General features: G+C 50.2%; 1 protein-coding gene across 1 annotated transcript in view; it reads right to left on the bottom strand.

Moving 5' to 3' along the window:
- Window positions 1-871: 871 nt before the first annotated feature.
- Window positions 872-15368, bottom strand: part of ZC3H3 (zinc finger CCCH-type containing 3) — a 126998-nt gene continuing 112501 nt past the window's right edge. Inside the window, exons 10-13 of the mRNA XM_005516862.3 lie at window positions 12099-12277; window positions 10328-10536; window positions 2213-2287; window positions 872-2064 (exon numbers count right to left, since the gene is read on the bottom strand). Coding sequence (XP_005516919.2) covers window positions 2033-2064; window positions 2213-2287; window positions 10328-10536; window positions 12099-12277 — 495 coding nt within the window. The 3' untranslated portion in view covers window positions 872-2032. The remainder of the gene's footprint in view (window positions 2065-2212; window positions 2288-10327; window positions 10537-12098; window positions 12278-15368) is intronic.

Here is a 15368-nt window from a genome sequence, read left to right as displayed (position 1 = left end):
CTCAGTGATGCTCCACCAGCATCTGCCCCACAAACCAGCGTTGCTGCAGGGCCAGGAATTTTGGGGCGGGGCAGGGGAGGGGTGAAATCATATGGAGAGGCTGGAAGGAGGACGAGGCTGAGGAGGAGAAGGCGGAGGAGGAGGAGGGCAGGGAACAGCCACCCCGATGACAGGCAGAAAACTGATCCCGGCGGGTGACGTTCACCCGGCACCTGCTTCCCCGGCAGGGGACCAAAAGCGCTGCCAGCAGCACCCGCCGCAGGAAGGTTTTTCCAGGAAATGTTTACGGAGCCCTCCAGAAACTCCACCCTGTGCCAACCACCCAGTCGTGGCACCCCCAAGGAATGTCCTTGGCGGGTCCCCGAGCCCAACAGCGCACCCTGGCTTCACAGCGAGGATGGATAAATCCCATCGGAGCTCATTGCTGAGGAATTGAGGATGTTGGAGACAGGGAGAACCCACTGGAGTTCAGTGACACCTCTCCAGGGGCTGCGTTTATCCCTGCTTGGAAATTAATCACCCCCGTGGGCGGCGGCTCGGAGTGGAGCTGCTCATTGCCTCGTTTAATTAGTGCTGCACAAGGATTATCCTCGTCAGGGATCCACGGAAAACCAAAGTTTCCGGCCACCACTGGCCATCCCTGAGGATTCACAGCAGCACCGTCTCCTCCAGAGTGGTTTTGGGGTAATTTCGTTGGAGTTTTTTTAGGAAACCACCACGTGAAGAAACATCATTTCTGGGTGAAAAGTTTAAGTAATTAAAAACAAGGATTTAGGGATCAGAGTGACTCCTCCACTGGATTTGGATGGATATTTGATGGGATGTTCATGCACTGCTGAAAAAAGAGGAAAGCCACAGGGAGGCTCCTCCATCCCAGGGGAGGAAACTTTTATTTACATATCAAAACACAGGAGTTAACAAAAGACATTTTCATATCAACAGAAACCACAACTTTTTTATTAAAAATCAACTCATTGGACACACTCTGGGGCACAAGTGATATCCCAGGGTGGGGACCTGCTGGTCCTCCAGCGCCTGGGGGATGCTGTGGATTTGGGATGGTGACTAACCCCCTCCAGGGGGTCACTTGTGGAAGGGAACCCCCCTGTGGGGACCTGTTTGGGGGTCGAAGCCATGCCCATTGGCATCTCCCACCCCATCTCTGATCACACCTGGATACTGCATCCCCAGGGAGCCCCAGTTCTTCCCAAATCCCTCTGATGCTTTTTCCCCACAGATTTTGCCTGAGGGGCTGTGGATGAGCAAATCCCACAAAATTGCATCCGTGTGGGGGAACAGCACCTGCCAGTCCAAAATCCCTTGGAAATTGTACCCATGGATGGAAAACCCCATTGTTCCAGTGGCATAATGCTCTCCCTTCACTCTGATTCTGCTTGGATTCGGAGAGTCCCAAAAAACCCCAAACCCTGGAGAGTTGGCTTGGCTTTTCCAACGAAGCCCAAAGCCCCGCTGGGATAGGGAGAGGTGGGGGTCAGGTGCAACTGGGCCATGGGAGACCCCAAAATGCAGAGTGTGATTTGAGCACCGCTCCCAACACATTCCCATGAGAGATGCTCTCAGCTCCAGGAAATCTCCTCCCAAAAGTAAGGGGGATTGGAGTGGGATGGGCTCTCGGAATGGTGGGATCAGGGCTGTGGGGGCTTTACACCAATTACATCCCAGCACAGTGACTTGTCCCCAGTACATCCCGACCTGGATGTGGGAATGTCACCTGATGGCATTAAACCACCTCAGGTCCCCCCATCACCTTGTGGCCAGGACTTGCCTTCAACAAACCAGCTGGAAAGGTCGTTTACTGGTCAATTCCAAGATTCCAAGCAAAGCTGCTTCCCTGCAGGAACGAGCGGTGCATTCCTACGCTGCCACACAATTCCGTGTCCAAATGACATCCCTGGAAAGCAAGAGGAGGAGGGGGTGCCATGTCTGGACATGGCATCCTGAGGTAGGTGCCAGGTCGTTCCCTGGCTCTCCGGTTCCTGAGCTGGTCGGCTGCCACAGGATTGGGATGGGCTCATAGCCGGGGCTTGATCTGCAGCCGTTTTCCTGGAGAGAAGGAATGGAATGGTGAGGGTGGGAAGGAGGGGGACACAGCTGGATATTCCCAGGCTTCTCCTTGCCTGGTCATGGGAGGGGGTTAAAGCACTGGGAAATGGGGAATGTGGGTGGTTCTGGCAGCACCCACTGGACTCACCTCTGCCACCCATAAGGGAGTCCTCGGAATCCTGAAGGGATGTCCTTGGCAAAATCCTTCTCCTTTTGGTGTTGCCTGGGAAGGAAAGGAAGAAAAGAGGAGAAAGTCATTGAGGTTGGCTCAGGTAACCTTGGGAATCCCTTGGAATGCAGGTGTAGGAGCGTCCTAAGTTCCTCTTCTGCTTCACATCCCCCTTGGCCATGTCAAGGATGGAGGTGGCTCATTCCCTAAATCCCTGAGCATCCTCATCTCCCTACAAGTGGCACTCAGAGGTCGCCTCCCACCATGGAACAGCGAATCCACTGCAAAATTCCCAAGCTGTGGGTGAGAAAGAGAATTAGAAAGGATCCAGATCTTCCCACCGGTGAACATCAGGTCCTGCTTTGGTGCTGGGATGGAGCCAGAAAGAGCCGAGCACCAGCAATCATCCCCCTCAAGCATTCCCAGCATCCCTTTAGGATACTCCAGGTGATGTCTTCTGCTTGGCTGGAACATGGTGCATCCTCCAAAGAGGGTTCTGGATGTTCATGCAGAGCCAAACCACCATGGAGTGCCTCTGGGAGGTGACCTCCTTGTAGGACATGTCCAGCATCGTCCCATGGACCAAAGTGGACAGAGTGAAATCTTTCTCCGTTTCTCCCACAACGTTGGGAGTGCCTTTCTACAGGTTCTCCTATTTTCCTTCTCCAAAGGGTTTGGAGAGGTATTTATGGGGTTCCACATACCAGAGTGATGGGTGGGAAGTAAAGTAGTGGCCACTTGGCCACCAAGATGAATGAGGATGGAAAAAAGCGGAGGTTTCCCAGGGAAAAAAGGACCCACAGGTTTAGTGGGAAAAGTTCCCCTTCACTTGGGATTAATGGAGGTGGAGAAGATCATGGAAAAGATGGAGGGAATTCAGCCCAACCCCTCTCCAGATATCCTGTTGCCTGTGTCCCCGCAAAATTCTGCATGGCACTTCCCAAACGATGAACCCAACATGGAGGTGGGACAAAGGACACCTTCAAGCAGCCTTGAGAGCCCAAAGGAGAAAGTTTTTGGGACGGGGGAGGCAGGACAGGTGAGGACCTAACAAATGGGGAGTCTCCCAAGAGTTTTCCTTTGCTTTCCAAATTGGATAAACAAACTTGCTGGGAGTCGAAGCCGCGCTGGCAGTGATTCATCGCTCCGGAGTTAATTTATGGAAAATAAAGAGGGCTCATTTAGCACCTTTCCACCCTTAATATAACTCCCATACATCAGCGGGATGCACGGCAGACACGGTGGATCTGGATATTCCTCACCGGCAACGCAGCCGAATCCGGCTTTTAGGAACGGTGACAGGGAGCGAAACAGCCTTGCGTCCCCATTCCTGATTTTTCCCTTTGGCATCCAGCCAGGTGGTTTATCCAGCCCGGGATCTGCGAATCCCAGCGTGGTTTCTGGAATGAGGGTCCAGAGCTGCTGGTCGTCACCTCAAAGGGTTCAAAATCAGCATCTCCACGTTCCTGCCCCATGGTGTGAGTTCAATAGGAATGGTGGGAATGGCTCAGTTCCCTTTGGATGAGCCACAGAAAATTTCCTTAGTCGATATCCTTGAGGCAGCTCAAATTCTGATTACAGAAGTAGAAATATGGATTTATTTTTTGGGGAGAAAAAGAAAAAAGGTGATTTTTAAATCAACCGTAATTAACTTCCTGCCTTTGGTACAGAGCACACAGAGCCAAGATACTTCCAGAGCACCCATGCTTGATTTCCAACAGATTCCTCACAAAAATCAAAGCGGGAATGAGAAAATAAACCCAAAATAGGTCATGAGAGGGCTAAACTGGTTCAGTTTCTCCCCTTGGATGGAAGGAGATGGAGGAAGGATGGCGCAGCCAAGGGGTGAACACCACATCCCAAAAAACCGCAGGAGGGAAAACCTGGACCAAACGGGGGTGTCACTCCACCCAACCCTGGCAAAGGAAAAGATATTTTTCCAGTTTTGTGCTTGGGAGATCCTGCAAATGGCGTGATCAATCTTGGGTCGCATCTCCAGCTCCTTCACTCTCTCCCCCCGCTGCCTTTCCCGGCATTCCGGGAGCGGCGCAATCCATCTTCCAAGGAACCAGGTATATAATTTCTAGTTAGCGAAAGCAACCCCTTTTTCATTCCGATGACTGAACAGCTTCAAAGGAGAAGAATCGAGGCCGGATCACCAGTTTTCCATCGAAACCCAGGCGGTTTTCGCTGAGCTTGTCAGGCTTGTCGGAGAATTAGGACTTCCAGCGCTCTTCCTCCTGATGGAAATCAACATTTATTTTGCCTAAGCCTAAGAAGGTGTCAGGCAGACGGAGAAACTTGCCACTCTTCTCCAGGAAAAAAGAGGGAAAAGAAGGAAATCTAATAGAAATATATTATCAAGTCTGAGGAGTGGACAGTGCAGTAAATCACACTTCAGGTGGCACCATTAGATTTTTCAATAAAACCTGGTTTTCCCCCAGCCAGAGCTGAATGGCTCCAGCTGCACCCGACAGGCAAGTTAAAACCAAATTTGTTTCATCCAGATGCTGATCTGAGAGGGATTGAAAGGGATTTCAAGGTGGGGAATCCTCTCTGATGAAGGGTGAAAGGAATTGGGTCTGGGCCTGGGCCCCAAATCCTCTCCCTGATCATCATTCCTGATCCCTGAGGGATTAAAAAATTTGGTTTCTCCGCAAGGTGGGGAGGTGGAAGGCAGCTGGAGATGCCCCACATCCGGGGTGAAGACTGCCAAGCCCCAAAGCAGCGGGATGCAGGGAAAGACAACTCCCTTGCAGCTTTCCAAACTTTACCATCCAGGAGGAGAAAAGCCGGAATTTTTGTCGGTTTCCTGTCCTCAACAACCTCTGGCCTGATGGAATGTTTGGTCTCCATTGTTCTGATGCCACCAATGGGTTTCATCCTGTCCTGCATCTTCCTCCAGAAAGGCTCAGAGCACTGAGATGCATCCCAGCATTTCCCTGCTGGGATGCTCAAGGTTTAACACCATGAGGAGAAATTCCCTCCAAACACACTTTTCCTCCTCATTCCCAAAAGAAAAATATCCCTTAACCCTTTCCAGGATACCTTAGGGGAGTCCAGAGGCTGAATCTCTGCCTTGGAAAGGTCTTTTCCTTTCTCTGCCAAAATGCTCCTGGAGAAACTTGAGCTGGGAGATGCCTTTTTAATATTATTATTATCATTATCATTACCATTATTATTATTATTATTACTATTGTTACTATTGTTGTTATTATTATTATTAAATAAAACTCAACAACAAAAGATGGGGTGGAAAGCCCAGCACCAAGGGCTACATCCCAGAATTTTCCACAAATGGCTTTTCACATGGAAAAAGCATATGGGGAGGGCTGGATCTCCTCAGCTCCATCCTGCACTAAATCCATGTGGTGACAACCTGCACTGGAAACTCATCCTGCTGCTCTTCCACCCAAACCTTCTGCCACAGGTGGATGAGACCCTAAAAACTGAATCTAAATGCAGCCATCCCTCAAGCAGGACAACATGGATCCACTGAACTCCGGAGGCTCAAGCTGAACATCAGGAAAAATTTCTTCACAGAAAGGGTTGTCAGGCATTGGAAGGAGCTGCCCAGGGAGCTTTGGAGTCCCCATCCCTGGAGGTGTCCAAGGAATGAGTGGATGTGGCACTCAGGGCTCTGGTCTGGTGACAAGGTAGGGATTGGTCACAGCTTGGATCTGATGATCTTAAGGTCTTTTCCAACCTTAATGATTCTGTGATCCTTCAATCTCCATCCCCTACATCCACCTCTAGGCTTGGGAGACCTTCAGCCTTCAGGGTGCCACAGATGACTCAGGTGTTGTTGGAGGGTGCGGTTGGATCTCCTCATGTCTTGGTAGCTCTGAGAAGCTCCAAAAGTCAGAAACTTTGCTGGGATTTAATTTCCTCATTGCAAAGTGTCCAATTTAGGACCTGCCAAGTCTCACTCCTTTGCCAGGATGGAAAAATTTTTCTTCCATATTAATATTTTGCCCATTTTTTCATGGAATCCTAAAATGGTTTATGTTGGAAGGGACCTTATGGACCAATTCCCATGGGCAGGGACATCTTTCACTAGTCTGGGTTGCTCCAAGCCTCATTCATACTGGCCTTGAACACTTCCAGGGATGAAGCACCCACAACTTCTCTAGAAAACCTGCACCAGGGCCGCACCACCCTGGAGATGTTTGTGACCACACAGAGAAATCAATTCCCTGTATTTTATCCCCATTTCTTCCTCCTGAGAAGAACAAACTGCATCAAGTCCTGCTGGAGTCAAAGCTGACTGTGATGCCAGCTCCTGTTATCCCAGGATAAACCCCTTGTGTCCAAGCCCTCCATCCCCAACCATGCAGATGCTTCGTGGAAAGCTCCAGGGAATCTTCTGCCGCCAACTCGATTGATCAGAGGCTTGGTTGCCTCACCTGGCTGCTAAAAAAAGTTCTGGAGCAAAGATCTGGTGGCAGAAGAAGCACTGAAGGAGATGCCAAAGGCGATGAAGATCCCATGGGACCCAAATCCACAAGGAGGACGGCAGCACTGGATATCTCCTAAATTAAACTACAGTTGTCCTGTGCAGGACCAGGAGTTGGACTTGAGAGTCCCTTCTAAATTGGGATATTCTCTAATTCTCGGACTCCTGGAGCTGGGAATGGTTGGATTAAAACCTGCAAAAAAAACAACGGAGCAGTGACAGTGGCAGTTCTGTACCCTGCTGGGATCACCTCTCAAACACAGCGAGAAAAGAGGCGAAAATCCACACTCTCAAACTTATCCCTCCAGAAGCAGAAGCTGTAAACAAATCCAGAAACCGCTGCCACACCTCCCCGAATTCCTCGGAAGCTGAGGCGGTTGAGCGTGCTCAGCGGAGCCGTTAAAAAAGACTGGAGCGAGCATCTTCCATTAACGTTACGACCGTGAAATATGACAATAAAATGACGGCCGTATGGTCCCAAATTTGCAGCCCGCCGAGCTGCTCGGGGTTTATCGTCACTCAAACGTGCAGAGAGCTGTAAAATGTTTACAGAAAGGGTCGTTTGCGGCTATAAAATCCTCTTTTCTCTCCTAAACAAGGCTGAGCGGAGCCATTTACAAAGCCCGGAATGTTCATCGGGGGAGAGGGGAACATCTGTTCTCTCCAGGAGTTTGCAGTGATCTTCTCGAACAAATTAACTAAAATGGGTGCTTTCTAATTAAATTAGCACTCGATTGGAATGGTTTGCATTGGTGCAATTAGCGCGGGGAGGCCAGTTAGGCTCCAGCACAGGCGATTTAACTGGAAGGTGAAATATGGAAAAGCCCATTACCTGGAAAACAGGAGTCGGAGGGGTAGGGAAGCCTGTTCTACCTCTGGCTTCATTCTCCTGGGTGGATAGCACAAGGTGAAGGATAGGATGCCGCCAAACCCACTCTTCCCATTTGGGATGTTCGGCTGGGAGCAGTTGGCTGTCCTCGTGCTGCAGGGATTGGCTTTTTGGAGGATGCTTGGAAAGCACCAGCGCCCTCAAATTACAGAATCCCGTAATCATTTAGGTTGGAAAAGACCTCCAAGATCAACCTTTACCCAATCACCACTTTGTCAATGAATCACTCTTCCAACTCAAATTTTCAGGCTACTTTAGAGGATTGGGAACACGACAGTGGCTCCACTCCACACACGCAGACCACATCCCTCCATTCTAGTCCCCTTTCTCTACATCCTGAGCCCCACTGAGACCCTGCAAGTTCATGCTGTTGCCCATGCTGGTCCTTAAAGGTCATCTCCAAACTCCCTCCCTGCCCTTCCTGTGTTTTTTCCCTGGTTCCTCTTGCATTTCCCAGAATTAAAAGGGCATTTTCTCCAATTGTGACCATTTAACCAAGGAATTCATCTCATTCCTTAATAACAACCTGTCCTCCTTCCTATTTACCATCCCAATAATTTGTGTGTCAACTTCAGGCTTCACAAGCACAAACTCAACGTTATGGCTGGCACAGCTCCCCAGATCCCACCCCCAAATCCCACCACAGACTCCAACTACTTCCTAGAGCTACACAAGGACTCATCCTGACCACCTGCTCAGCTCCGAACTCAGGATCACCGAATATTCTGAAGTGATACAGGAATACTGGAAGGGATCCACAAGGATCATGGAGTCCAGTCCAAGTGACGTGGCCACCAAGAAGCATTTGGTCCTTTAGAAGCCTCAATCCCATGTCCTCTCGGGGTGGTGGCCAGGGCTCCTCCTATGCCACTGCATTTGGGGGTCCCTGGGTGCTGCTGTGCCCCCAAATCCCTTGGCTGGGATTAAGATGAGACCCAAGGATGGGAAAATCCATGGGTCAACATCCACATTTCCAGACTTGGCACTCCATTGCTTTTGGCAGGAAAATCATCACCAGATGATTTTACAGCCATCTGCGATTTCTGCCTGGTTTTCCTTTCCTATGGATCCTTCAGCATCTGCTTTCCCAATGCCATGAGCTTCCCTGGGCAAAGGAGCACAGAGGGATAAGTGCCCTGACCTCGTACCTGCCAGCTTCACCCAGCCTTCCTGCCAATTCCCAACTCAATTCCCAACTGAACCAGCTCCTCATCCTCCCACCCAAAACGCCTGGAAATCATCCTCCCTTGGATGCACACACTAGAATTAAAAGGAAAGCGATGCCCTTGCTCTCAAGTTATTCCCAGCTGCTGAGTGTATTCCGAAGCATTTCAACAGTCTTCTTGTCCATTAATTAATTGTTCCAACTTCATCATGGAGATAAAAATCCTGGTTAAATCACTGCTTTGGGAACACTCCCCAAGATCAAAAGGGACCTGAACCAGGGCCAAGGAAAAGGAAGGAGGGGAGAAGAAATCTCTGGAAAGGGAAGCTGAGTGTTTCAGTGTTGTCGAGAGGAGCATTCCCAGCCAGAATGGTCCCCTCGCTGTGTCCACCACACCGTGGTTCAACAGCACGCGCGCTCGTCTGTGACTTCAGGAATATGTTGTTAATCCCGGGAATTCTCTTTCCGACAGCGTTAAGGCATCTCAGCCCTCCCTGGCTTGAAGCCACTGAGCCAGGCACAGCCTTGCAGATCCTTATGGATGATCCTGTAAATGCTTCAGTTTGGCTTTTGCAATGGAATTCATCCCTCATCCCAGTGGGATGCAGCTCAAGCTGCATGGAAAGCAGGGATCAAAAATGGGAAGGGCTCACACTTAGCCAAATCTTGTGCCGGAAAAGCTGGCAATGGGAATTTAATTTTAATTCCCACAAAATATTGTGATTTCTGAGCCCATTCTTGGATGGTCCTCCGGAGATGAGGCTGCGCGTCCCTCTGGAGAAGAATGGGTGAGGAAAAGGGCAGTGTGGATCATCATCCAGCCAAAAACCTCCCACCCAGAGCTGGGAAGAACCAGGCACAATCCCAGCCTCACCATCTCTATCACCTCTGCTCCTGGAGATACATCCCTGAAGCACCCCAAAATCCCATCCTTTTAGGGATTTTCCCATGGAGGAGGTGAATGAGGAGAGGAGGAACCAAGGAGAACACTGGAGAAGCTGCTTGCTCTCACGTGTCAGAATTCCTTAAAAGTTCTGCTCATCCTAAACCACATTTTCCACAAATTTTACTGACTTCCAAAGTAGATAATCCCAGACTAACTGCTCTTCCTTCAAACTTCCAACCTGCAAACACTCCACCCCACCTCCCACTGGAATGATTTTATTGTAAAGCTTCCAAGCTATTACCTGCTGGGAAAAAGGTGTGATGGATGGTCCAGAGGTTCTCCAGAGGCAGAGCATCCTTGCATCCCACTAAACACCTTCCCTATAGGGCAGTTCTGTGATTCCATCATGGAAATGACACCAGATTCATCACTGGATAATTTACAGGATAAGGAAGTTGATAAAATAAGGGGACAAAGTCCTCACATACAGTTTTGGGAACAGACACAAGGATTTGTGCCCAGATGGGAATCCCGACTGCCATCCCAGTTTGGACTCCCAGTCTTAACTGGTTTGGAGACTCACAAGGAACATGTATCCCACCAAAACCCATGGAGAGCAGCAGAGAACCACTTTTTTTCTTGGAAAACCAGAGCAGCTCCAAGCTCCAAGCTCCAAGGAGAGAGGATGTGATTCCTACCTGTTTCATCCTCTGGCTCATCCTCATCCCTCTCCTCTTTGCAGCCCAGGGAACCGGGAGATTCTGGGGATCGGAGGGAGATGAAGGATGGCAGCTTTTGTAGGCAGCTGCTTGGCTTGGAGTCCTCCTCTTTCCACAACTTCACCTCTTGCTCCGCACCAGAGGGTCCAGGAATTTCTCCATCATCCTGGAGCTGAGCTGGATCATTCCTGCAGGAATGGGAAAAATAATAAGGAAAAGTGAAACAATCCCACTTGGCAACGCTGGACATGGCATCATAAGCAATGGAAGAGGCTTGGAGCTCCCAGGCAGGTCTCCACCCAAGGCCATGGTGTATCCCTGATTTCCCTGGAGCCAGCACAGATTCAGCTGGAGTTTCTCCCTCCCCAGCTGTATTCCCTGTGCTGCACTTCCCTGCAAGGTTCCCAGCTCCCCAGATTCTTTTGGAGGTGTTGGGCTCCTGTTTGCGATCGAGCAGAGGGAAGAGGAGATGGAGGGCGTGGGGATTTGGGAAGGCTTCGAGATGTCCTGCTGGGCTTGGCTCATTCCCAGCCCTGCCACTCTCTTCCAAGCTAACTTGACACTCCAGCTCCCTTGACATCTCCCACGACGGTGCCAATAAAGGAAAAAAAAACCTTCTGGAGCAGCTTCCAAGCTGGGGCGTGCTCCCTTCCCAGCGAAGGATGCCAGGAGCCTCCCAACCAGCCAGGCCTGCGCTCATTCCTCCTTCCCTAAAAAGAGCAAGGAGCTATTTTACACCTCGTTCACACCGGGAACGCGAGCTGGGTGTCATTCCAAGGCTCTTCTGTCACCCAGGATAAGTTCGGAGAACCCGCGGAGCTGCTCGTCCCCCTCTGCTACCTTACAAGGCAGGACCAGGATGAGGCCTAGGCCCAGACCATGGAGGATTCCAGGAGCATGGACCAGCCTGGCAAAGCTCCCAGGTCCTTCCCTTTCCATCCCACCTTCACTCCCACCTCCCACTGCGAAAAGCCACGGAGAAGCCGAGCACCCAAATCAATCCTTCCTCCTCCCACTGAGGAGGACTTGGAGATTTTGGCTTTTAAAGCCAAATTTCCATCTGGCTTTAGTTTTAATTCCATTGGGATGTAGTTGTCCTGCATGCAGGACTTGGGAGTGAGGTCAGAGGATATGCCAAGCTCAGGAAAATCCATCTCCCTGTGAGGATGAGGATTGACACATCCATCATCAGCCTGTGGCTACATCCCAGCACCCAAAAACATCAGGGAGAGCTCAGGGAGCTTCCAAGGATTAACCAAGGTTCCAGTCCAGCACTAAACTTTTCCAAAGCCTCTTATCCATGTCCACCCCCATTTCTGATTCTCCAGCCCCTCCATGCCATGGAGAGGGCTCAGCTCTGCTTTTCAACATGGACATAAGGAAGAGGGATGATGTTTTACAGTTTCCCACATAACTATGGATAACCTGGACCCATTTTCAGCAGTGGAATCTCTGTCAGAGCTCCTCCATCTCCAAGAGGAAGGTCTACAAAAGCCTCAAAGATACCTGGAGGTGCTAAAGTCCTGGATGGCACATTCCTAAGGGTGAATCCACTCTTTCCATCAGCTCTTCCTCAAGCATGGACACTGCCCATCCCAGAGGTGGCTCCATCAGGAGACACCACAGTGACCCACATCAACAACATCTTAATATAAACCAGGATACAGATGGAACACACCTGGGAGAGAAAAAAATCTGGAGCAGATTGGGAAGAAAACTGTTAAATGAAGCAAAATCAGCTCCTTCCTACCTGTCCAATGTCTCCTGGATCCGTCTCCACTTGGAAGGGGGATTGCTGTGGTTGCCATCACCTCCAACCTGCTGTGAGTGACGTCTCTTCTGGGGGTGCAGGAGTTTGCACCGGGCACCCTTGGGACAGACGCCTTTCTTGGCAAAGTCGGGACAAACCAGTGTGTGCTTCTTCTTGCACTGCCAGGGAAAGAGGGAGTGGAGTTGGAAAAGGCAGGGACTTTTCCCTGTGGGAACACACAAATCCACAGCTGAGCTCCTTCAGGTGGCACCAACACCTTGCTAAAGGGAGAGAGGGATGTGTTGGTGTTTCCTTCTCTGCATAAAACAATATTACAAGAAAAAGTATTACTAAAAATAATGTTCTAGTCTGCTGCATTCAAAACTTACCCACAGTTTTCCAAGCGCTTGATTTTATGGATTCAAACCACCAAAGCCTCAGTAGCAGTGATTTACCCCTGAAGATGTCCCAAGGAGGTTATTTGGGCTGGAGAAGCTGGTTTTGGGGACGACACAGGGTTTTGTTGTCCCAGACATGCTTGGGACTTGGGAAAGAGCAGGGAAAAGCCAGAACAAAACCCTTTTAGAACTTATTTTGGGATTGCTGCATGGACCAGCCTTCTGAGGAAGATGGATGAGCTGGAGCTCAACCTGCTCTTCCCAAGGCTTGGTTGATGCTCTCCCATCCAAGGAAGCTCAGTGTGGACATGGAATGGGGCTGTTAAAACAACAGCATCGAGATGCTCATCCTAAAAATGCTCCTGCGCTCTCAGCTCCGGATTTTGGTGACTTCCAGCAGCCACCAGTGGTTCTGGTGGGAACAAGGTGTCATCAGTGTCCCAGAGCTTCCCCACAAGGCTTTCTGCTGGGAAATGGCACTTTCTGGCAGTGGAAAAGGCAGGAAGAGGTGCAGGCAGGGAAGAGGAGATGCCTTCAGCTGGGATTTTTATCTGAGCTCTTGGGAATGAAGGTGGGAGGAAGGAAAAAGAACAGCTTCTCTATAATTTCTCTTCCCAGCAATCCAGAGAGCTCATCCCAACATATCCCAAGGGATGAAGGGTTGGGAGCAGGTTCTGGACCTCTCTTAGACCCATGTGGACCCACTCCCACGCAGGATGCTCCATCCCACCCAGTTTGGCTTTTGCATCACATCGTGACATCCACGGAGAGACTCAACCCAACACACGTGGCACAACCAAAAATACCCAACTCCAACACCTATTCCCTTGTTGACTTTCTCCACAAGAAACGTGGGTTCTTCCAAACTCAGATGCCCACACATCCCACTCCTTTGTGCTACAGACACTCAAATTTTGGGGAAAATGAGATAAATCCATGGGCAGAGAAACACAGGGAAGGTTTCAGCACCACCACCATTCTGGCCTGTTTATAAAAATCCATCCTGCTGACAATGTGGGACGGAGGTCAGTTCCTGCCCTTTTAATGCAACTTTACTTTGGGGACACGGGAGCAGCTCCCCGTGCTGACCTTTGGGATTAAGCGGGATCCCTGCCGAGCTCTCTCCTTGAAAAGCAGAAGGATTCGGCAGCTCCGTCGCCCGGGGCTGAGCGCTGAAATCGGCAGCGGAGCAAGGAGCTGCTCTGCTGGAGGTTGGGGATGGTGCTGAGCAGCAGGAGGGCTGGGATCCACATGGACACATGGGTATGGGCTCAATGGGGGCGGGGGGGATAGATCAGTGATAGTGCTGTTTTTTCACCAAAAAAAACCCCCACATTTAAAACCCCAATTCCTATGATTTTCCACCTCTTATTTCAAGGAGCTGGAGTGGGAAGTAACTACTAACTTAGTACTTAGTAACTAAGTGTGCTACTTCCAGGGCAGCCTGGAAGTAGAGCGAACCGCATTCAGACCTGTAGAGGCCTGAACAGTGGCCAGCTTTGCCATCAGTCCCAAATCCTGTGTTTTATAGGAACATGGAATCATGGAATGTTTTGGGTTGGAAGGGACTTAGAAATCATCTCGTTCCAACCTCCTGCCATGGGCAGGGACACCTTCCACCATCCCAGGTTGCTCCAAGACCCCTCCAACCTGGACTTCAATATTTCCACAGATGCAGCAGCTACAGCTTCTCTGGGAATTCCATTCCAGGGCCTCACCACTTTCACAGGGAAGAATTTCTTCCCAATATCCCATCTAACTCTGCCCTCTGACAGTGGGAAGCCATTCCCCCTTCTCTTGTTATTCCAGACCCTCGTCCAAACTCCCTCTCCAGCTCTCTTGGAGCCCCTTTAGACACTGGGAGAGCCTCTAAGGTTTCCCTGGAACTTTCTTGTCTCTAGGCTGGACACTCCCAGCTCTCCCTGCCTGAAAATACCCACAGGATATTTTCTTCATTTTCTCACTTCACCTGCAGACAGGATACATCCTGGACCAAAGAGAAATGCTTGGAAAAGGAGGTGACCAGACAGGAATTCAAACACAATAATTTCTCCCAAAATATTAGCAAGCAGAAAACCAAATCCCTCAACCTGATAACTTCTTTTAAAATAAATGGGACAAAATTAGGGAAGAGAAAAAAAATTAAGGAACAGCCCATTAGGGATTGAAGACTAGGATGAATGTATGGGCAGAACTTCCAAGCCCACCTGGAAGGGACAATCCCAGTGGAGCACAAGATTGTGGGGATGGGCCCTGGTGGAAGGCCCTGGCCTGAACATCTCCAGTTCCTGGAATGACAGAATATCCTGACTTGAAAGGGACTCCCAAGGATCATCAAGTCCAAATCCTGTCTCTGCTCAGGATCATCCCTGAAAAGGATGTGAAATCCTCTTCTGTAAAGGGGTTTCCAGCACAAAATGGACTTGGAAAGGAGAAGAGCAGGAAAAAAGACCCCTGACCTCTAAAAGCCACATGGATACATCACTGCTACATCGAGGAATGCAGTTTTGGGAAAAGGCCAAGAAACGTGGCTGTTCCCTCCCAGCGGGGCACCGATTATGGGGTGGGACAGCGCCATGATCCCAGCTGGGCACCGGGATCAGGATGTGCCACCTCCCCAGTGCCCTACCCAGCCCCAGCCTCCAAGAGAATCCTTGGAGCAGCCCATGTTTATTGGCTCCATGGTAAAAAGATACTTAATAAAGAAAACAAACCGTGTGCGACTAATCCCAGGGCTGTGTCCCCAGCTCAGGTTTCTAATGGCTTTTCCACAACGTTCCCAGCGCTCCGGCCCTTCTTCCACAACGCCCCATCCATCCTCGTTGTCCCACAGCTGGGATGGTGAGGCTGGAATCGCCTCCAGAGGCTGGAA

The sequence above is a fragment of the Pseudopodoces humilis genome, chromosome 1 (assembly GCF_049639895.1).
Source record: "Pseudopodoces humilis isolate 2021_Gansu_Grassland_sample_001 chromosome 1, ASM4963989v1, whole genome shotgun sequence".
NCBI lineage: Eukaryota > Metazoa > Chordata > Aves > Passeriformes > Paridae > Pseudopodoces > Pseudopodoces humilis.
Note: the sequence above shows the minus strand (reverse complement) of the source record. Positions and strands in the feature narration are given on the sequence as shown.